Source organism: Quercus robur, chromosome 3 (genome assembly GCF_932294415.1).
Source record: "Quercus robur chromosome 3, dhQueRobu3.1, whole genome shotgun sequence".
Lineage (NCBI taxonomy): Eukaryota > Viridiplantae > Streptophyta > Magnoliopsida > Fagales > Fagaceae > Quercus > Quercus robur.
Genome location: NC_065536.1, coordinates 51,962,393 through 51,987,723, shown reverse-complemented (window position 1 = coordinate 51,987,723; position 25,331 = coordinate 51,962,393). Strand labels below are relative to the sequence as shown.

Here is a 25,331-nt window from a genome sequence, read left to right as displayed (position 1 = left end):
TTTATTTTAAACTTTGATTTGTTAATATTAAAAAAATGGATGTATGGCAGGCTGTGATTGTTAGAGCACAAAGATTATTTTTATTGCAGGCTGCATAGCAAGAACATGGATCTTTGATCATCAAATTATCTTGCAAGTGGATTAACCAATCTTTTAATGACTTGAATTATGGTGAGACTCAAATTTTCTGTGATAATACTTTAGACCAGCATTTTATTTTCATTAATAGTTTATATATACATATGTGTGTATATGTAAAGTTATCTGTAATAAATAGTTTATATCTTTATTTCATTTTGTTTCTCAAAAAAAAAAAAATTATTTCTTTTATTAATAATAGCTTATATGCTTGTGTGTGTGACTATTGGGTTAATTATGACTTACATAAATTTCTATTGGGTTATAGATTGATCCCGGTTAATTAATTAAATTATCCAAGTTGATTAATTAGATCAAATTATATGCAAATCATAGAGGCACCAAAAAATCACTAAATAAACTAAGTGCAGTGAAAATTTAATAAATACGATGATTTGTTGACGAATGGGGAAAACTTCTCGCAAGGCAAAAATCCCACCAGGTAATTTTCAGGTCATCACTTCCAAGAATCCACTATTAAGAATAAGCAGTTACAAGTATAAGAAATTTTACCACCACCTTAGTCTATATCAAAATACCAATCTACAGTTGAACCTTTACTCCAATCCCCAATTGGACTTACTCTTGTAGAGACTTCTTCTTGTATGCATGGATCCCAGTACATGTCTGACTTTCCAGCAATTGATTGATTGTTGTTGGATGTAAAGTTCTTTACTTCAAAGCACAATGAAGATCTAGAAACACTTGGATACAAAACCCTAAGGTGCACAAGAACGTAGTAGTTTCTCATAGAGTGTATAAATTCTCTAATTGAGTCTCTATGTCTTTGATGACTTTAAAATAAAGCTTTTATATGGGTTGGAGGTTTAGTGAACGAAACCCTAGCAATCCAAGTCATCATGAGCCGAAATTCGGATCTGAAAATTCTGAAATCGCAGAGCTCGATAGATGGAAACGTGTCGAGCTTGTGTCGAGAATCCTTCATTAAATCTCGATAGTTGTTAGTATCGAGTTAGTGTCGAGACTAGTGTCGAGCTTCACTGAATCAACTTTTCTTCACTTTTTTCTTAGTTCAATTTTCATGTCTTTAATAATACCATTTGTTATGTAAAAGTTACATATATCTTGATATATTAAACTCATCTTAAATCTACCCAATTACATGTAAAGTGCATTTTGTCAAAAGATAAGCCAATACATAGAAAATATGACCATAACAATTCCATTCCTTTTAACTCTCGGTTGGATTAGTTTAGATTTGTTTGATTTTATAGTGGAATTAATAATTTTAACAAATTAATCAATTATGTAATTGAAATTGATTACCAGTTAAATTCCACCGAGTAAATTAGTCACCCAACATAATAAAGCACTATAGAAAAGTGCATAATAATATGGTGATGAAGTGGAAAACTCAAGAACAACAATCCAAGGGAAAAACACTACAAAGGTTCTGAAACTCCAAGAAGAAATTCACTAATAGAATCAAAGCGCTTAACATTGAAACATACCATTGGAGGTAGCTAATTGGTATCTCCAATAGTGAATAATTCATGTAACCACACACAGCTCCAACTCGGTTGGACTCATCTATTTTGAATTGCTTCACACGAAATTTTTGCCTGTGACTCCAATGAATACCTTGAAGATTTCATTTCCGCAATAACATTAGGATGACTATGAGGCTTCAACCATGAACTACACTATGGTAGTAGCAACACCGTAGAATGTCTTTTCTCTTTGCTTTTGAACTCACAGATTGAATAGATGGAGATTGGGGTTTTCTCTTTGAACAACATACGATTTTGTGCCTATATTATCTTGTAAAAGTCGTACATAATGGACATTTATATAGGAACTCTAACCAGAGTTACAAAAACCCACATATACGATCGACTTAGAGTCCGTTTGGATACTGTTTATTTTGTTGAAAATTGAAAATTGAAAACTGAAAACTAAAAACATTGTAGCAAAATAATTTTTAAATATATGAATAGTACTGTGGGACTTAGTTTAAATTTTTTTTTTTTAATAAAGTACTTTTGGGTTTCATGAACAGTGCACTGGACCCATTGAACAATACATAATCACGTGAAAACTGACCTCTCAAAAAAAAAAAAAAAAATAAAATAAAATCCAGACACAAGATGCTTCTTTGGAGATGCAATCCAAATGTGTACTTAGTGTAAAACACGTCAAATTAAAAACTAAATCCGTGATTCTCGTTCAGTCAATTGGGTATCTAGAAGCTGTGAAAACTAATCTCAATCAATTAATCGATTGCGGGGAGGTGTTGGTATTCCAAAATCTCTTTTTTCCTCAATAATATTAATCGATCTTGGGTCTTCGTTTTGATATTGAAAAGGACTAAAACTTTTTATCATGGTTGGTCAACATTTAATCACTTGAACCTAAGTACTGACACTCCTAATCCCCATGAATAAAGATTTTAATCTCAGATATTTAAAGTTACATCCTTTTTGACCTATTCAATATCAAAGCAAATACTTTCTCAAAAAATAATATATAAATATAAATATAAATTTATATATATATATATATATATATATATCAAGAAAGTCGATACCATACCAGAAGCTATACCGATTTGACCAGCAGTATGATATATTTCGAGTATCGGTCAATACTGGTGTATCATTTCAAGTTTACCGCTATACATATAAAATCTTATATATATATATATATATATTTTTTTTTGCTGAATTTAAATCTTATATCTTTAAGTATATTTAGGCCCAATTCATCATTATCTTTATCCTTCTACAATGGCCCAATCTATTACAAATAAATCTAAATTATCTAATCATTATATTAAAAATAAATAAATAAAAAAACTTCAAACAAGTGTAAAAGGTCAAACATCTCACCTAACTCTCACGTGAATTCTGAATAGAATTCAATGCCTTAGTTTTACCACAACCACACGTTACTTTCAAAAAGAATAAACACATCCCACACGTTTTGAAATTGCACTGAGAAGCCAAATGCTTGAAACCAAGAAGTTTGGTCTCTGGTGTTCATGAGCGGAGAAGACCAAAAAAAAAAAAAAAAAAAAAAAAAAAAAAAAGGTAAGAATGAGAGATGCAAATTAACAGAACAAGGCCATGATGCAGAGGTAGGCTTCGCCAAAACTTCGTCGTTGTCTTAGTGTCATGGATCAATGGGTTTTTGCAAGCAAAAATTAGTTTCAAAGAGGTAATACTTGTTCTTAAATGATTTGGCCGAAAATCAATATTTCGGCCAGAATGACCGAAAAGCCCTGAAATGGCCGAAATCACCCGAAACAGTCCGGTATAAAAACCGGTATGAAATGGAAGGGTCACTTATACCGGTTTGGTCGCCAAAATGAGATATTTCGGCTGAACTGACCGGTACGATATGAAATCGGCTCCCTTTATTTATATATATCAAAGCAAATATATTGTCAAAATTGTTTTGACAGATGATACTACAAAATTCATTTTAGATATATCAATTTAGTAAATATGCACCGTATCAAGGATGGAAGTTGAACAATGTTTGTTTGTTTTTTTAAAAGGATCTAGATCTTCTATAGTAATACCATGTCTTGTCTTAAAGCAAATCATCTATCGGGACCAAGCCCTCAATAATTAATCACATAAATTATACAAATTCATATCTTTGAAAACTATGAGGTTAAAACTAATGCATCAATGAATAGTCCTATGTATAGCCTTTATTTTATTTCAATAATGTGTGTATATATATATATATATATATTGGTCAGGATTAAGTAATGTTATTTTAAATAATGTTTCATCATTTAGTAACTTTTTACCAAATTAAAATTTAAAAATCTTACTTTTGGATTATAAATTCTTTATGTGGGGCCCGGCCCAAAATAATGAGCTAATTAAACTACGGGCCCGTCCGAGAAGAATCCTGTCCGAGGAGAAGTCATAGCCCAAACATTATTTAAGCCCAATTGCGGTAAAAGAAACCTGTCCGAGGAGTAACTCCTCCTCGGACATTACAAAGTCTGGATCAAGAGCTTGCCCCAACCATTGCAGTTCATCCTCCAAGCATATAAAAAAGAATAAAACCCGAAATATCTCGTGGAAAGCTGCCACCACCACATTAAATGTATCACAACCACCCTCTTGGCCGCATTAATGAGGAAAAGACCCCTGAACAGTGCTACCTTGGCCACTGCAACTCACAAGGGAGTGATAAGGGTGTCTGATAGGACAGGTGCTCAAGTGGGGGCTTAGATGATCAACAAGTGTAAGGTTCAGATAAGAATGAGAGACCTATATAATGTAGTGGAGTCCCTCATAGAGAGGGATGAAAAAATGTATGATCTGTGCCCAGGAAATAGAATCTTCTGTGAGACATCCATTCTTGTGTTTTTTGTTTCTGCAATAACATTGTCCATGCATCAGACAGACTAAGCTCGCTGAGGCTAAGTTCTTTGACCCATCCTCTACAAGGATTTACTGTGTGTTGCACCTTGGGCCAAGGCCTGATTAGTAGGATTTGGACTAGAAAAATCGTGCAACTACACTTTATATTCTTAACTCGCATATTAAATATTTTATTAATTAGATGTTATTTATTATTTGATCTAAAAACTCATCTTTCATGTATAATTTTAAAATACTAAAAAAAAAAAAAAAATTAATCATTTACTAGATAACATAGTTATTGATCTCTCCAATCATTTTTGAAATTTTGCAAGCATGATAAATATAAGAGGAAAAGAAAAAACACTGAATTTGTTAAAATTTATATCCAGTAAAATAAATCTAAATAGTTTAATGTTAGTTAAAGTCATATACCATGTATAACTCGGTGTGATTTACTAAAGAACTATTGGGTTATAAGCTACATAATGATTCCAAATATTTCTAACTCTCATATCCCCTAGTGACAAAGTCAAATCCCATTTTACCTGTTCATAATGGCGGCAAATATATTTGTAAACGTGTTCAATATTTGATACTATAAAATTCCTATTAAATTTGAACCTTAGGTATGAAGGAAGAAAGTTGAACATTAATTGTTTATTTAGGGGATCTGAATCTTCTATTATGTTTCTTTCTAAAATCAAGTCATCTATCGGAACCACGTCCTCAATGGTTTATATTTATTACATGAATTAGACAAATGCATTAGACAATGGAATCATTTAAAAATATAAGGTTAAAACTAATGCATCAATAAATAGTACTAGGTACAGCTAGCCCAAAGTCACAGTCACTCTTTGGATCAGTATTATATTTGGATATGTCAATGTTGATTAAGTTCCACTCTCATGCTATTATTATTAAGCTTGCCATGTGAACAGGATCTTTTCCAATACACGTGTAATTGGAACAATTCATTTGGAATGGTGGTTGAGATTTTATTATTTTCTGAATATGGTAATATACAAATTGCCAACAATCATTTAAAAATTTTAAATAGAAAAAGTTAATGGATGTCTTAAGGACATTAGTTAAAAATATATTTTTATGAAAAGTTAAAAAAGTAACTTATTTTTTTATAAATTTTTATAATTTCCATAAAAATTGTATCAAAAATTTCTTAAAATAATCAATTTCCAAATGTCCTAAAAGCATTCGTTAACCAAGCCCATTTTAAATAATGCGACAATACATACAATTTTACATTTATATTATTTGATGTAAGCCAAGAAATTAATCCATTTAAAATGGAAAATTTTGTAACATGTGATTATGGGGGCTTATGTCAAGCCCTAAAATCACTATGCCAAAAGCATAAGAAAATAAACCATCGAGAGAAACAATAGGAGATTTGTTTTTGTTTTTGTTTTTCCCATTCCCATCAAGTTAACAATATTTTTCCGTATTTTATAAATATAGCTAGCATACTAAAATCTGCACAAAGTATGTTAGAGTTCAATGAAATATTCCCAAGCTAAATATTAACATTAATACACTATGTTGAATATGCTAGTATGAATACGAAAACGAAAGCATAAAGTATAGAATACAATAACACACAAGAGTTACGTGATTCAGTCTAACAGCTTACATCTATGGAGAAAACCTTAAAGGACTACGTCAATAATATATTAGAGTGAAGTATAAATCTTATATTACAATAAACCATTGAAGTATAAATCTTATATTACAATAAACCATAACATGTGTGTATATAGTAGACTAAATTTTAGACTAATAGACTTCTAGTACAAGTAGAAGACTTGACTTGCACACAAAATAAAATTAGGCTTGGGTCTATACTAATATGCTAATATATCTCTAACAACAAATAATATAGACTACAAATCATACACCTCTAAAAGTGTATATTCAAAATACATAACAAAGCACCAAATTAATGATCCAGCATATATATTATGATAAAATTAATCTACACAATGTAAGTTAGTTGTCTATAAAATATTAACAAACAATACATATTACAAATCATATACCTCTAAAATGTACATTTAAAATGCATTAGTCCTAAACAACAAATGATCCAACATAGAATCAAGATCTTCCCAAACCATTTAATCCCTGTTTGTTCCAAAAATCAATTGATGTCTCGATTTGATGATAAATAACTATCATCAAGAGCGGACGCCAGGTTAAAACTCTCTCAAAAAAAAAAAAATAAAAATAAAAATAAAAAATCCTCCCAAGCCATTTATGTAGAGCGAGTCTCCAAGTTTGGCATAGTAGCACCTTTTTCCAACAAATTTTTCGGGCCATCAGACATCCACTGCCGACAAACTGCTTCGATTTCAGAAATGAACCATTCACAGCTAATAAAGAAAGCTTTAAACTCAAGGTATAAAATATGATGTGAAAATGATAGGTAAATAACTTACGCGTGCCAAAGTCAAGTAACATAAATAATAGGTGCGAAGAAAATGCAAGTTTCATGATGAGCATTTTTCAGAGTATACTACAACTTGGGAATTGCCAATTAAATTTCAGTCACTTTCATAGATAATATGACAAGAATGATTCATAAAATGCAATACAAAATTTCTCAACATGACTAACAAAGAAACTACACAGTTTATACTGTGAGCAAAATAACACTAAATCAAAACACAAAAATCCAACCCAAGGCTGCATGACAAGCCATCACAGACAGAAAACATTAATGGTCACAAAGATGAAACTCATTTGCTATCACACAAACATTACTCAAATATCGTCACGTAGACGAAACTCATTAGCTATAACATAGATGGAACCAAGGGAACAAAGATACAGTAAACATAACAAAAGTAGAGTGCCAAAACACGATTGCCACATAGACTGCAATATCTGATTGGATAATTAGTAATGTCACAACACAAAGGTAAAACCTAAAAAGCTTACAGCTATCATATAATCAAATTTCATAGTATTTTTCCAAGTAGTTTCATCAAAACTTGGAAATGATTAAAATAATAAAATTTTTAAACTATGGTAGTATCTATGCATACAAAATATTAGAGTTTAACTTAAAAAGAATTATACTTATAAAAAATAAAAACCCAAAAGGAATTATAGAATTATTTATTTATTTATTTCCAAATGTAATTACTTATACACTTCATTTTATGAAAACAAAATAAATTTTGCATATAGAATTTGACGTCTCTTTAATAGTTTTAAAAAGTAGGATAATATTTTTGTACACTTTTTCTTCTTGATTATTATAACTCCCCCCCCCCCCCCTCCCCACACCCCAAAAAAAAAAAAAAAAAAAAAACCAAAAAAAATACATTTTAATGCTACAAACCATTTAGTGTTATGTTAAAGAAGAATTAACCGGATGAACTAATTAAGAGTAATGTTTATTATATACACTTTGTTACACACGCAAGAAAAAATAACTGAAATTTTAACTTAACATCACGATTTCTTCTGTATTTAACATTATGTGTGCAGTAGCTTTTATTCATCAATTGATTCTTTGCTTTCTTCTATCTTCGTTTATCTTTTTCTTTTTAGAAAAAAAAAAAAAAAAAAAAAAAATCCTATGTGAGTTTGCAAACATTATTGTCAACTTCTACCCTAACGTATATCTACTTAAGATCCTGTCGGTTTAAATCCAAAAGAAAAAAACATAGATAATGAAGATGACGACTCTAAGGCCATAGATTATTGCCTTCATCGTTTCTTTTAATGTCACTCTCGCTTCATTAATTATGTATAAACATTAATATTATAGCAAGAATTTAAAAACCAAAAACCTTCAACGTTAAAATCGTGCAGCTTGGCAGAACTATGAATTAATAAAACGAATAAAACCAACGAGTTGCATACAAATGCAATTTCCTTTATTTGAATAAGTTCCTTGAATTCATTGACTCTATAAATGGTTGTTTTCCATCCTCGTATACCAACAGCTAGCCATTACCAGTATCACTTACAGTCTTACAAGATTATAAAAAAAAAATAATAATAATTTAAAAAAAATGATGACAGTTGAAATCGAAGTTCTCCGAAAGGAGAGCATCAAACCTTCGTCCCCTACTCCTGACCGCCTCCGCCATTACCAGCTCTCATTTATTGATCAAGTTTTACCTCAATTTTCATGCCTTGGGTTCTATTCTACCCAAAAGACACCAATTTTAATCTCAACAATCAAGAACAACGTTAAAGGATTAAGAAATCCTTATCCGAGGCCTTAACACAGTTCTACCCGCTAGCAGGACGTGTGAAGGACGGTCTTTATGTCGAATGCAACGACAATGGTGTACCCTATGTAGAAGCCGTGGCCAAATGTGAGCTTTCTGAGTTTCTTGAGAATCCAAATCTTTCTAAGCACAACAAATTCCTCCCATATCAATTGGCCGATGTCAATGATTTACTCGCAGCTGTACAAGTCACCTCCTTCAACTGTGGTGGGATAGTGATTGGCCTAGAAATATCTCACAAGGTAGCTGATGCTTCATCATTTTTCTTGTTCCTCAACAGTTGGGCTGCTACTGCTCGTGGTGGTAGCAACATATTGTCTCCTTGGCTCGATGCTGCTACGATATTCCCACCAGCAACTCATTTACCTGCCTTCAATCCACATATGGGAATGTCAAAGAATAAAACTGTGTTAAAAAGAATTGTCTTCGATGCCTCTGCTGTAGCTACTATCAGAGCCAAATACAGTTCTAGCAACAAAGATATCCAATACCCACGTCCCACACGCATGGAGGCCTTATCCTCTTTCATATACAGTCGTTTCTGTAAAATGTATTATTAGCAACGATGTATTATGTCATGTTGTATATGCTAGAGTGAATGCGGAAGGGGAAGCATATAATAGGACACCAAGAACACGAGGGTTACGTGGTTCAACCTTGACGACCTACATCCATGGAAGAATACCTTAAGGGTTACATTTTTATTATGTAAGAGTATAGTACAATAACCTGTGTTACAATGAATCCAAATATGAGTATATATAGACGACTAAACCCTAGACCACTAGTGCAAACAGGAGTGAGCTTGGGCCTATTATATTGGGCTAATATGTTTAATATATCTCTAACACCCTCCCTTAAACTCAAGGTGGAAGCTCGATGAAGGCTTGAAATTGGATAAGCATGAGAAGATCACTTGGAGATGCCTTTGAAGAAACCGCAATGAAGAATATGCCAATTTACCAATTTTGGAGCTTCAAATTAAGAAACGGAGTCCAAAATTGGAATCTACGTGAAAAAATGAGCAAGATAGGCTTTTTCAGAAATTTTAACTTTTGGTCAAATATCAACGCAAAAAGTCAAAGTCAATTGGTCCAGGGTCAAAGTCAATCGATACATGGTCCAGGTCGGTTCTGGGTTCCGAGTCGGATCACAGATCGAACGGCAAAGATGTTGATGTCATACAATGACGTGTCAATGACATGGACGTGCTTGCATGGCTGCTGATGTGGAGTGATGACGTCATCATGTGACGTCGATGACATCAGTAGCAGTTTTTGAGCGTCACAGGAGAGTGCGATTGTCACTAGCGTGTGGAGGAGAAGCCAGAACCTAGGGAGGCGCGTGGAGACGCGTGTAAGGTCGGATGAGGACTGGAATCTCAAGTTCTGTAGATCGGTGGACAAGGAGGCCGTTAGGGTGGCAAGTGTGATAAGAAGACAATGTGGAAGTCAGGAATCTGAGGTGGGGCATGGGAGATTTTTTGGAGACAACTGAGGTGCATGGAGGTGTGTGGCAGGGCTTCGGGTGACTGGATTTCTGGGTTTTGGTTGCGGGAGGTCATGGAGCATGTTTGTGGTGTTGGTTTCATCAGGCGAAACTTGGATTTGCATAGATCTGATAAGTTGAGTCACGGCTTGCTCGGTTGTTGGATTTTAACACAGCACAAAACCATGGTGGCTGTGAGATGCCGTGGAGTCTAGATCCAGTAGACAAACATGTGTGACTTCAGATGATGGTATGTACGTGAGAATCTTCTTTGCTGTGTAGAGATGTTTGTTTGATTCCAAGAACGAAGTTTGGCTCTGATATCATGTTAAATATATTAGTAGCAATGTGATGTGTTATACCATGTTGTATATGCTATAGTGGATGCGGAAGGGGAAGTATAGATTAGGACACCGAGAATATGGGGGTTACGTAGTTCAACCTTGACGGCCTACATCTACGGAGGAATCCCTTAAGGGTTACATCTTTATTATGTAAGAGTGTAGTACAATAACCTGTGTTACAATAAACCCTAACATGAGTATATATAGGTGACTAAACCCTAGATCACTAGTACAAGTAGGAGTGGGCTTGAACCTATTACATTAGGTTAATATGTTTAATATATCTCTAACAGTTTCATTGCTGCCACTGATCAGATTGAAGCAAACCCCAATAAGGTCTACATAATAATTCTTGCAGTGGATCTACGTAGGCGGTTGGATCCGCCGCTTCAGCAAAATTGTTTCGGAAATCTAAGCCAGCCCACAAACTTTGCCGTCTCCAACAACACTGAGGACGGGTTTTCCGGCATGGTTCTCCTGATGAGAGACGCTATAAAGAAAGTTAGCATGGATTATGTCAAAAAACTTTGGGATAGTGATGGGCGCTTCAACTATAGAACAGAGAATGCCGAAAAAATAAACAAAGGAGAGGTGGTTCCAATGGTCTTCACTAGCTTGTGTAGGTTTCCTATATATGAAGCCGATTTTGGGTGGGGGAAACCTGTTTGGGTAGGTTCGACTAAAATGCTGTACCATAATATTGTTACTTTCATTGACACCAAATCGGGAGATGGAATAGAAGCATGGATTTGCTTGAAGGAGGAAGACATGGTTAAGTTTGAAATGGACAAGGAGGTGCTCACGTATGTTTCATTGGCAAAAAATTGTAGTGTGTTTTAGGCAGTCTCTGGCTTGGAGTTAGTAATGATTTCTGCAGCATATGAATTCCAATTCAGTGTTGTCCAAGATCTTTTACATGTTTCAAACAAGTTGGCCTGCGGCAAAAAATAAGTTGGCTTAATTTGGAGTGAATAAGATATTTCTTTTCTTTTTCCAATTTCTTTTCAGTAGGACACATTTTATGCTTAAATGAAAATTACTTGAGGTCATGACTTAAAAATGTTATATTTAAATTAAGAAAAATAAGAGTCTCTGAACACATGCGTAGCACTTATGATTTATATAAAACTAATCGCGAACATGCGCAATACACTGAAAACAATGACGATTTGTTTTTTTGTTAAGTGAATAATGAAAATAATAGATGAGACCTATTAGTGTTAGTTCCAAACATTTCTTAAAATGATGTAATTATTTTCTAATATATTAGACTTTTTAGTGTTAGTTCCAAATATATTAGATTTTCTAATTAAACTATCTAATTTTGTTATTTGAAAGTGTTTTAAATTTTGTAATTTTTTTAAAGAAAACATAATGTATTTTACGTTCAATTATTATATAAGGTGAGATATTTTGTAAATAATGTAATGTATGTTTAAAATTTATTTCAAGTACTTCTTGCTCATTTTTTATACGTTTTGAGTGGCCTGAAGAACAAGCAGATATTAGTACATCTATTAGTTATATTAAAAAAATCTACAAGACTTTATAACATAAGAAAAATATTTTTACCAAGAACCTATCAACATTATAGTAAGAATGTGATATAATTGTCAATGAAGTAGCTCACTTTTTTTATACAAACCTCTCCTTCCAAACTATTATTGAAGTGGACTGAAGTGGAGTAAAATGGATAAAATGGAACGAATGGACTGAATAGAACCAAATAGGCCAAACTGGACCAAAATAGATTGAAACGCTACACTGATGTAGGTATGTGAGTGTGCTAACAATAAATACTAAACTTTAGTTTTTAGAAATTATATACGTAAATTCATATGGTTATTTTCAATAACAATTTACATGAAAAAATAAATTTATTTGGAATACTTATTGTTATCCAGAAAAAACTAATCAATTTAAAATATGAAATTTTTTCTCATATTTAGTTTCTTTGCCAACAATTGAAACCAAAACCAAGAAAAGATAAAAGAAAATTTATTAACACATGTCATCAATAATATAAAAATATAATTATGCACTTGAATTGATCAAAAATAATTAAATATCTTTTTTTACTGAATAGTTAACTAAATATTTATGGATTCACAATAGTCCTATGTTCATGCTTTTAATTGCATTATTTTTAAAATTTGATTATGCTATGTAATTACAAAGAGTATCAACAGAGTAAAATACATTTACTTCATGTATTAAATATTTATACATGTTGCACTAATTATTTATATATAATGAATTTCTATTTTTATTTATATGACTTTCTTACTAAAATTTAGTTGCATTAGAAATAATTGTAACAAATTCTAGCAAAAGATAAAAGCATTAATTTAATGAAAAAGAGAAAAAAAAAAGTTATAAGAAAATAATTACTTATTTGGCTAATCACTCAAGCAACATATTTAAATTTTTAAGTGTTCTAGTGTTAAGAATTTGTGTTTCTTTTTTCTAATAACATATAATACAATTAAATTTGATGATTTTATAAATTTAAATATACATGGACTATAAAATAATTTCTTAAAAAATAATTTAAAATGCACCGTGCATAATACAGGATATCCGCTAGTTTAACTTAAAATCTATAGACATTTTTCCTTGTAAAATAGCCAATGAATGTCCCAGGTCAAAAAGAGTTCATTAAGAGACATACTAAAAGCTTTAAGACACTTAGGGAAACCTTTGAGCATGGGGCTACCGATACCAACATCCCTGTTTTCTTTTACTCGTCTTTTATTTGTATGGGGGTAGCCAAGTTTGTTTTTTTTTCTATGTATTACTCGTGGGCTAGTAATGTGTGTACGCCCAGGTTTTACCTTTCTGTTTACGTTTTACTTATAAAAATCCAATCTACCTCCTACCTAATTTGGAGAGATGACTAATTAATTTGGTCTTGCAATACAAAATTATGTCATACTTAACACGAAAACATATGAACAGAGGACTTTTTTTTTTTTTTGGAAAATGGATTGAGCATCATTCATTCATTAATAAAATTAGAGTCCAAATACAAGGCCTCAAGAGCAAGTGGTGGTGATTCTTCCAACCATACAGAATCCTCATCTAGATGACAAGCAAAACGGGCCAAAGAATGGGCAGCGGAGTTAGCGCTACGTCTAACGCAGCTGACTGACAGACCCCGAAGCCCCACAGCCAAGCGGCGAACATCCTCATATATATGTCTAAGTCTGGACCTATTAGGCCGTGTACATAAAATAGACTTCATTACAAAAACATTGTATCCCTTAATGACCAACTCCATGAAACCAGCATAACTTCTTCGTTATGATTTCAAATAATTGCCCCAATACCCGAAGCATTTGTGTTATTGAACACTGCAGCATCAAAGTTTAACTCAAATTTATATTTTTGGGTGTCAATCATGCATGTCCATAGTTTAGGAGATTAAGATTAATTGTTGGGAAATTTTGGGTAGAGCTAACATACATTTTTTTTTTTCCAGGAACCACATCTGGATGTTGCAACACTATAATTTCCTTGAATATTAATTATGGATTATTTCCTTTTCTCTTTTTTTGAGTGAAAGTAACGGATTATTTCTAGAAGCTCTAAGGACAATATATATATTCCAATCCGTGGACCTTTATGCTCATCCATATCTGATTGCCTAAGTCTACCATTAATGTTGAATTTGTAGGAAGGGGACCCCACTTAACCGTGTACTTTTCTTTTGGCAATACTCGGACCGTGTAATTTTCATAATCAATAGGGTAACATCAGAAAAATCAGCAGTTGAACAACTTATTCAGCAACCAAATTTAATAAAACGAACAAATTCAGTGATTCGTGTCCAGACATTGATGTGAGATTTAGCACAAGGCTGTGAATTCTTTGACTCTTTCTCGACAACACCTCTATATATTTGTCCCTACCATGGTGGCTTTCTATCATCGAATTCCAATTCCAACAACCACTTTAGCCTCACACAGTCAGTAACTATTAGTAAAGCCACGCTTAGTTGACTTTATACGAGAACAATGGAGTTTGATATCCAAATTGTATCCACAGACATCATCAAACCCTCTTCACCAACCCCTGATCACCTCCGCCATTACACACTATCTTTCATTGATCAAATTATGCCTCAAATTTTCATGCCCTTTGTTCTCTTTTATCCTCATGATGCCAGTGCTAATCTGAGCAATGAAGAACTCCATGACCAGCTTAAGAAATCCTTATCGGAGGTCTTAACACTATTCTACCCACTAGCAGGACGGGTTAAGGAAAAGCTTTACGTTGATTGCAACAATGAAGGCGTTCACTATGTGGAAGCCAAGGCCGAATGCAAACTTTCCGAATTCCTTGACGATCTAATCCCAGATGAGCTCGATAAGTTCCTTCCATTTGAACTAGATGCTGTCAATGGACTAGCTATAGCGGTCCAAGTTACACTCTTCAATTGTGGTGGAATGGTGGTCGGTCTGGTCTTCGATCACAAGGTTATGGACGCTTGCTCTTTCTTTTTTTTCCTCAAAAGTTGGGCTGCTACTGCTCATGGTAGTAGCAGCAACATAGCGACTCCTCGATTCGAATCTGTAAGGTTCTTCCCTCCCGAAAACAAAACTTACGCTTATCCAAGTGCAGGAAAGGAAAAGATTGTGGTAAAGAGATTTGTGTTTGATGCACCTGCAATAGCGGATCTTAGAGCCAAATACAGCGCAAACAAGAAGAACATTGAAAACCCACGCCCCACTCGCATGGAGGCCTTATCAACTTTCATATGGAGTCGCTTCCTTGCTGCAACTCAACAAGAAAAAGACCCCAATAAGGTTTACGCAGCACTTCTTATGGCAAACTTACGTACAAGATTGGATCCGCCTCTTTCAGAATATTATTTTGGAAACATTAGCGCAAACACAGTTGCTGTATTCCCCTGGGACACTGAGGTTGGATTTGATGGCATTGTTGTTCCAGTAAGAGATGCCATAAAGCAAGTTAACATGAACTATGTTAAAATACTAAAAGAAAATGGTGGCCAAACGACTTTTTCTCTGGAGAACTATGAAAAATTTATTAGAGGAGAGGTGGTCTACTTGGCCTTCACCAGTTTGTGCAGGTTCCCTGTATATGAAGCAGATTTTGGGTGGGGAGAGCCAGTATGGGTAGGCTCGGCCAAATTATATTACAAAAACCTAGTTACATTCTTAGACACCAAGTCTGGGAATGGAATAGAGGCATGGATAAACTTGGATGAGGAAGACATGGCTAAATTTGAAATCGACAAGGAGCTTCTGGCATATGTTTCATCGGCATGAAAGTTTTTGCATGACTGGTGGTTGAAAATCATAGACTAGCAAAAAATTTCTTACTTTCGTATTTGTGAAGTTGTGTGTGTGTTTTTTTTAAATGTTTATGGTGTGCATGTAAAAAATTTCGTGTAATGATGTGAATGTAAAAAAAAAAAAAAAAAAGATAAATTATATTCTGTTGTTTTAATCAATGTATATACTACTAGAATCTTTGGTACAAGTATGCAATACCCACGGAGGTTTTGAATCACATAAGTAAGGTCGTGTAAAAGGCTTGCTTGGATAAGATATGCTAATTTCCATAAGAGGCTTGTGACTTATCAATACCAATCCATTATGGCCTCAGTTATTCTATGCTAATATTTTAGTCCAAAGATTCTCAAATATGTGCTACGAATTTATTGGCTGAGCGAGGAATTTCAAGGTGGAGAGAAGAATTTCATGAATTTTATGCTCGGTAAATTTGGCCAAGGTGGAAGAATTGTCGTGGAGGTTAACTCAATTTATGTCTCTTGTTTTGTGGAATGTAACTCAAGGTGAAGATTTGTTAGAAAAGTTGTCTCAAATTTCTAATTTGACTTAGTTTTGGAGATTTTTTGGTGGAATTCAAAGTAGAGATTTGTTGGATGCAGATCAGAGTTATATTGGATTCTTCACCATGAAGAGATTAACATCACATGATCATTTCCTTAAAATTTTTAAGAAATGAATGTGAAATTACCTTCTAAAATATCTATTTAAACCTGGGTTGAGACTTGAAGTGATAAAAGTCCTTAAAACCCACTTAAGAAAGTAAATGGGCCATTGAGGGGCCCAAGTGGCGAACCATTTGTGTAAAGGGGAGGACCTACTCAAGTGGGCCTTCTACTGCACATACGTGCATTGCATGCACTAGGCCTAGGGTTGGGCTGTGTGCTGGTGCATGTATGTGAGCTGAGATCGTCCAATATTAAATGATTTTTTATTTCATGTCTGTTAATTAATAATTATGCCTATCCAAAATGTAGAAATAGACGAGCTGAGATCGTCTATTTGCTTTTGCTCCATTTTTTAACTGGTACATGTGTTAGAAATAAAGTGTCTCAAGCCATTTAGTTGCTTTTTCATTATCATTTTTATGAATACAATCCTCCAATGCGAGAGAAATATATAATTCTATTCATTGTGCACACAAGAGGGGGAAATCTTTCTTAAGGACATTTGTCAAATAAAAGCCTTGATAAGATTTTAGTATTTCATTTTGTCTACTTTGTCAGTGAGTTTAATTAGTTTTATTTTATTTATTTACCCGAAAAATCAGTCTACTGTTCTTGTTTGCAAAATCATAAAAGTAAATTATTTTATTCATTATACCTGACAATCTCGACACATATTTCCTTTCTTGAATTTATTTTTGTGATTCACGTGAAAAAATTTATGTTGATGTTCTAAATAATTCAATTTTTTCGGTTGTGAATTAATATTGTTGGACTCAATAAATATAATTCTATTTTTTAATGTTCTAGACAGTTTGTATAGTATATATTTTACTTAATATTAATTTTGTGTACTATAAAATTAGAATTTTGTCTTTCATTTCATTCAAATTCGTTTAGAATTCTTGGGTCAATTTCATCACATAGTTCATAAATTCTTATCTATAGTATATATAACAGGAATTCTCTCTTTCAAATAGACTTTTATGTGGTTAAAAAATACATTCATTAATGAATGGTTACTTCATTTAAAAATAAGATTATAAATGTCAAATAACAAATTTTATTTTGAATTTAAAAATAGAATTTCTAAAATTTAGGATTTTTTTCCCTTTCAAGTTTAAAAAAGAAATTACAATTACAGCTTATCTCTAAAGTTTATCATTTTTATTTGAGTCAAATATATATATATATATATATATATGTATGTATATTTCTAAATTATAATAAATGGAAATTATTAACTTTTACCCAAAAAAATAGGAGAGTTTTTGTGCTCGCATGTGAGCATTGAATTTTACCTCGTTTTCAACATTTAAAAAAAAAGATTACCTATACTGGATTTAGCATCTATTAATTTTTTGATATCATGGAAAAATACAACTATTTATTTTAAATTGAGCGGATAAGATGTTAGAAACTTTAGATAGAGTTAGCTTAAAAATTCTACACGATCTTAATTCCTTAACAGCATAACAGTTTTAAAACAGTCTCTTTATTGTTACTTGTCAAATCTTTTATCACTAGCCCTATAATATTATTTTTATTTTTATATAAGATAGAAATTTTATTCTAACCTAATTTTAGTGTATATGTGTATCAAGTTTTTTCTTGGAGACTTGAACCCCAACTATTGGCCCCCATACTCCATAAGAACTTTATACTTGTAATTAAAGCTACATTTATCCATCTTTATTTTTTTTGGGGGGGGGGGGGGGGGGTGGGGTTAGGGTTGGGCATGTATTGGTGCAATGGCAAGTGTTTTCTATCAAAAGCGGTAGATTGTCCATTTGAGTCTAAAAATCAATTTTTTGAATATAAAATTTTGGTATAAAACTACCTACTATGACTCAATTCTACAAAAATATGAGTTTTATACATTAAGTATGACTTTTTGTGTGTGTGAGTTGGATGATTAATTGATTGTAGATCATGGTATTTCCTAATTATTGTATACCATTTGTGGGTTAACCAAATGAATGGTCCCTGCACCACATATATGATTTTTGATAAATTCATTTGCAGAATGCTTGAGAAGGCAGCCTTTGGTTTGGTTGTTGGGTTGATGACTCTGTTCCAGCCCCGGAACAAAGTTGCACATGTGGTTTGAGCCGAATTGTACCCTGTAGCTTTGCTATCTTTTTGATTCGGTACACGTTATAATATTTGATAGTGTTGTTTTCTATTTCTCAAAAAAGAAAAAGAAAAAAGATAATGTTGTTTTCTAAAATTAATTCATATTATTTTTTCTTTTCCGGCTGTATGAGGTAAACATTTTTTGTCGTGTGGGTAAAAGCACTTTCCCTTGTCAGAAGCATAACCATAATAAATAAGGAAAAATATTTGTCTAAATAATAAAATGGAAATTGAAAAAATAAAATAAATAAACGTTTAAAGCAAGATAACGATGGCCAAATTGTTATCTCCGATATACATGTTCATAACCTCCAAAAGATTGAAACATTCGAGTTCAACCTCTCTTTTTCTTGTTTATTTTTCTCATAAAATTTTCTTCCGTTGTTTTCTTGGATCCGTATCCAGAAAGCAACACCAGAATTTGCTGAATAAAATTTGTGGATTCCAGAAGCTGTAAGTGCAACTGTGCAAGGTAAAAATGTTTTATTCTTATGGCTTGTGTAACTTGTGTTGACGGTTAATAATAAAATAAATGCATGAAATGCGGCTCAGTTTGGCTAAATTTTTATGACTGACTCAGCTGTAAGTTAAGTGAGAGTTACGAGTACATAATTTCAATTCCACCTTACAAATAACGAACTCTATTTTTCACAATTATGAATAACTGATGTTTTCAATTTCAATGCTCTTGTAACACCATGTTATTTCTCTTATTGAAAAAAGAGAATGTATCTAGAGGTTCAATCTATTGTGAGATTATGAAATTCTTCTACTGCTTGAGGAAGAAAATCAAAGAAGTAACTTTCAAGACAATGATTTGCATGAAGATCCAAATCGAATGGCGATCATCTTATACCATAATTTAGACAATATAAAATCTGTCACATCTCAACCCAACCAAATGAGTTAGGCACATGAGAACGATATTATTCATAAAGCTATGTCTAACAAGTGTACAAAACCTCCCATTAAAGTCTAATAATTTTACTTTGTACATCCAGTTGTTTCCCAATATGTAAGCAATTTCATTCCGGTCCATATATGATGTTATAACACAGCTCAAACAAATATGACTTTCTAAATATATTGTTTCATTTCACTAACTTTACACATGTTTGATCCAACTTTGAATATGTAGATTTTTTTTTTTTTTTTATAAATAAAACCAACTTAATAAAAGAAATGGTAACATTCCAAAAAGGATTGAAATTCTGGTTCTTTTGTTAAATAGATGTAGCTAAAATAATTAAATGAAAATTTGTAAGGAAAGAAAAAATACTACTTCGCAAATTAAATATTTTATTTTAAGAAAAATATAAGTTGCCAAGGAAAAAAGTTAATTACATTTTTTTAATAGGATTAATTATTACTTATTATTATCTCCAATGTAAAGGATTACTCTGAAAATGAGATATGCGTATATTTGGGTTAATTGAGATGTGCGCAAAAAAACTTTGTTACTTCTAAACCAAATGGAAAGGATTACTCTAAAAATTTCACGTAATAATTACGAGAGTGCCTATATGAGACTCCCTTTTAAAGTGGATTTTCCTTTTTTTTTTTTATTCTTTTTTTTTTCTAATTTACAAGATATTTCATTCTATATATATATATATATATATATATATATATATATATTTTATAACTCCTTTTCATGAATTAAATCAAGTTTCCCCACGAATTATTTTTAGTACGTAGAACTCTAATACGAAATTATTTTAATGAAATTCTAATGTTTAAATCACTTTACGATTGAGTGGATAACTAATCTCCATAAAAAAAAAAAAAAAAATCATGTTATTAATATCCTATAGTCATTATTCTAAGACTAATTAAATTGGATCCTTCCAATTTAATAAAATTACACTCACTCAATTGGAACCTTCTAATCTTGAAAGTTCCCCAAATTCCAAAACCCTAGAATTAAGGAGGGGGTGGGAAATATGACATTAGAAATGATTTCTTACTTTAAGGATGACTTAATCTTTGCACCAGAATTCAGCTTCCATATTTTTTGCTTTCGAGATTTGAGAAATGCTCAAACTCTTTTTTTTTTTTTTTTTTCAGAACAAGGAATATAATGCTCTGCCTAAAACACCCTATGCCAACTTGCCTTAATATGTTTAGTCTATTAACTGACTAGAGGTTATTAACCTAATTTGATTTTCTTAAAACCCCTTCAAATTAAGACAACATACAACTATCCCCATAATATTATTATTATATCTACTAATTTGCGCATATTTATTTAATCTATTTCTCTTTTCGGTATCACACAATCGATTTCATATGACAGGGCTACAATCAAATTTCCATTTGCAACTCCCATACAACAATTCCAATCCAAGGATATTTATGTTCACCAATAATTGCCTAAACCTATTCCAAGTTGACTTTGCTTTGTAGTAGTAGTATGGAAGGGCACTCCACTTAGACGTGTCGTTTTCTTTTTGCCAATATTCGAATCCTGTACCTTTCATAATCAATAAAATAAGCAAACATCAAGAAAGATCCACAACCCTGAAAGCTATGCAGCAACCATAACTAACAAAACGAAAAAAAATTAATGTTTTTCTTGCTTGATTCTTGTTCTGATATAGATATGAGATATAGTACAAGCTGTGAGACATGAGATATAGTACAAGCTGTGAGTTCTTTTGACTGTTTCTCAACAGCAACTCTATATATAACTGTGGTTCTCATGGTGGCTTTTTCCATCATCGTATGCCAACAACCACTTAGGTCCACTATAGCCTTAGTAACTACATAAACAATGAAGTTTGATATCCAAATTATATCCACAGACACCATCAAACCCTCTTCGCCAACCCCTGAACACCTCCGCCATTACACACTCTCTTTCATTGATCAAATTACACCTCAAATTTTTACGCCCTTTGTTCTCTTTTACCCTCATGATGCCAGTGCTAATCTCAGCAACATAGAACATCATGAAAGGCTGAAGGAATCATTATCAAAGGTCTTAACACGATTCTACCCGCTAGCGGGACGGGTTAAGGAAAAGCTTTACGTTGATTGCAACGATGAAGGCGTTCACTATGTGGAAGCCAAGGCTAGTCGCAAACTGTCTGAATTCCTCGAGGATCCAATCCCAAATCAGTTCAACAAATTCCTTCCGTTTGAACTGGACGGTGTCAATGGAATAGCCATTGCAGTCCAAGTCACCTCCTTCAATTGTGGTGGAATGGTGATCGGTACAGTCTTCGATCACAAGGTTTCAGATGCTTGCTCATTCTTCATGTTCCTCAGAAGTTGGGCTGCTATTGCTCGTGGTTATACTGACATAGCAATTCCACGATTCGAATCTGCCACGTTTTTCCCTCCAGAAACTTCACTTAGCCCTAATCAAATTATAAAAGATAACAATATTGTGTTAAAGAGATTTGTGTTCGACGCATCTGCTATAGCAGATCGCACCAACAACAAGAACATTGAAAACCCACGTCCATCTCGCATGGAGGCCTTACCAACTTTCATATGGAGTCGCTTCCTTGCAACAACCCAACCAGAACATGACCCCAATAAGGTATACGTAGCATTTCATATAGCAAACCTGCGTACAAGGTTGGATCCACCCCTTTCAGAGGATTATTTTGGAAACATGAGTGTGCCCGCAGTGGCTGTACTCCCTTGGGACACTGAGGTTGGGTTTCAAGGCATTGTTGTTCCCGTAAGAGATGCCATAAGACAAGTGGACATGAATTATGTCAAAATACTCAGAGCACGGTGGGCAGACGAGTTTTATGAAAGAGAACATGGAAAACTTTTTTAAAGGAGAGATGGTTTACTTGACCTTCACCAGTTTGTGCAGATTCCCTACATATGACACAGATTTTGGGTGGGGGGAGCCTGCATGGGTAACCTCAGCCAAATGGTTGTACAAAAATCTAGTTGGCTTCTTTGATACCAAATCAGGGAATGGAATAGAGATTTGGTTTAACTTGGGGGAGGAAGCCATGGATAAATTTGAAGCCGACAAGGAGCTTCAGGCATATGTTTCATCAGTTAAAGTTTCTGTGCGACTGAGTTGGATTGATAATCATGATCAGGGCAAAAACTGGCCTACTATCTGTATTTGCAATTTTTTTTTTTTTTTTTTTATGTTTATTGTGTGGTTTTTAGATTTCCCTTCTAGGGTAGGGGAAGTGAAATAAAATACTCTTTTTATCCCTTGATATTTTAAGTATGTGTGTAATATATTTGTTAATGAGGCTAAAGGAAGAAATAGAAAGAAAAAATAAGTGTGTAATGTGTTGTAGAAAAAGATTACATTAATTATAGTTGTTGGGTTATTTCGATCAGGTTGTTAATGATGAATGAATTAATCAATTTTACATGGTTGTGCCAATTATTAATCAATTAAGATTTAATCGTTTCAACAATTCAAGTATATAGCAATTAAACCACCGCGCATCTTCGGTGCAATGGTCACTTCATAAGTATAAATACTTGTGGGTATTGGGGGCAAGGGTCGAGATTCAATTTTTCAGGAAGAAATTTCACCCATATATACACTTAGATTAGATTATGTTAAAGTAAAAATTATATCTAAAAAAAAGTATATAGAAATTAATATTTCTCAAAAAAAAAAAAAAAAAGTATATAGCAAATAATTGTCCCCAATTGCATAGGAAACAATAAAAAATAAGGCATGTAATATTTGATTAAACTTGATTTTATCATGTAGTCATGACCAATAGGCATGTAACATTTGTAATAAACCAACACCTCCCTTAGATTAGATTATGTTAAAGTAAAAATTCTATCTAAAAAAAAGTATATAGAAATTAATATTTCTCAAAAAAAAAAAAAAAAGTATATAGCAAATAATTGTCCCCAATTGCATAGGAAACAATAAAAAATAAGGCATGTAATATTTGATTAAACTTGATTTTATCATGTAGTCATGACCAATAGGCATGTAACATTTGTAATAAACCAACACCTCCCTTAGTCTATAAATCGAGGACTTGTCTTCGTTAGGGATAGAGAGAGAAAGAGAATAGGTGAGTAGTTCAAAAAGAGAGTGATAAAAAACTAGGGCGGGGGAGGGGAGCATGGCCCCATCCCAGTTTTTGAAAAAATATATTTTAGTATATATATTTATACAGAATTTAAGATTTTGACCCTTAATATCTATTCTTGCCCCCCCTCCCCCAAAAAGCTTTACAAATTGACCCATGAAACTCAAAAAAAAAAAAAAAAAAAACCTATCTAACCATTCCTTTTGCCCGGTTACTCTAGGAACACCAAGATAATCCTTTAGATAAACTAAAACGCTAGAAAAAAATTCAAAAATCCGGATAAGTAAAACATTTAGGCAAACCCAAATTACAAACAAATAGATCACTTACCCGGTCTATAGCAAAAAACATAATGCTATAGGGGTTACCCCCCCCACACCCCCCCCCCCCCCCCCCCCCAAAAAAAAGTTTTACCAAATAATTCTCTTAGTCGAGTTCTCTTTGTCTCTCTTAATGCTAACCCTTTCCTCCTTGGGTCTGTTGGTGACTCCAAAATTTGGAGGTATGGTCTCTTCATCTCTCTCTCTCTCTCTCTAAGATTATTGTGGCTTTAGGGGTGTATAACGCGCGTGTATTATTTTCTTTTATGAGATCTCCCTATTAATTTTATTATTTTTTAAAGTTGTTGTTGTGGTCTTGCGGCGTTTAGGTTTAGCCTTGTCTTTGATCCTTATATGTGATAACTGATAAGCACTTAAAAAAGAAAAAAAGAAAAAAGAAAAAAAAATCTCTCGCTAAAATGTTGCTAAAAAGCTTTTTTGTGGCTGTTACTAAATTGATGGAAAACATTTATTATATATTTATTTATTTAGTATTATTCTTCCATTATCATTTGATTTCTTGAGAGCTGTTATTATTATTATTATTATTATTATTATTATTATTATTATTATTATTAAGAGGATTTAGAAAATTAGTTACCAACTTTTCAATTCTCTTTAACATCCTTGATATTTAATTCAAAGAAATAAATAAATGAGGGTATAAAGGTAATTTGAACTTCTTATATCTAGGTGGAATCTCTCTCTCTATATATATATATATATATAACCGAAACTTTTGAAACTCCCACAAATTTCCACATCAGCACAATATTAAAAAAATAAATAAATAATAATAAAATTTTTTTAAAACCCTACCCGATGCTCTGCGTTCTCTCACTATTATATTTTTCTTTTTATTTTAGGCTCCAGAGAGACCGAATACTCTTTCTCCTTTTCCGTTCTCTCTGCTTCTCTCAATTCTCAGAATCCCCAACCCGATGCTCTGCGTTCTCTCACTATTTTATTTTTCTTTTTATTTTAGGCTCCAGAGAGACCGAATACTCTTTCTTCTTTGCTGTTCTCTCTGCTTCTCTCAATTCTCAGAATCCCTAAACCATAGCCCATGGTCACTCTCTCACTCCTTCAGTGGCAAAAAGTGCCAGCCTCCGGCCGCCACCGTCATATATCGCCAAAGCCACTACCAATGCAGGTATTTTATGATTTAATTTTTGCTATCTTAGATTTAGGTACTTGGATTTGGTTTGATTTTCTTTAATTTAGGTATTTGGATAATTGGTAAATTAAGGTTGAACCCGTGCA

General features: G+C 32.9%; 1 protein-coding gene and 2 pseudogenes across 1 annotated transcript; all 3 read left to right on the top strand.

Annotated features, from left to right (window-relative positions):
- Positions 1–8,530: 8,530 nt before the first annotated feature.
- Positions 8,531–11,424, top strand: LOC126719747 (stemmadenine O-acetyltransferase-like; annotated as a pseudogene).
- A 3,008-nt stretch (positions 11,425–14,432) lies between these two features.
- Positions 14,433–16,063, top strand: LOC126718293 (stemmadenine O-acetyltransferase-like). Its single transcript, XM_050420410.1, has one exon. It carries the CDS (start codon positions 14,601–14,603, stop codon positions 15,876–15,878), a length of 1,278 nt encoding a protein of 425 aa, XP_050276367.1. The 5' UTR covers positions 14,433–14,600; the 3' UTR covers positions 15,879–16,063.
- A 5,332-nt stretch (positions 16,064–21,395) lies between these two features.
- On the top strand, positions 21,396–22,974 carry LOC126716417 (stemmadenine O-acetyltransferase-like; annotated as a pseudogene).
- The last annotated feature ends 2,357 nt before the right edge of the window (positions 22,975–25,331 follow it).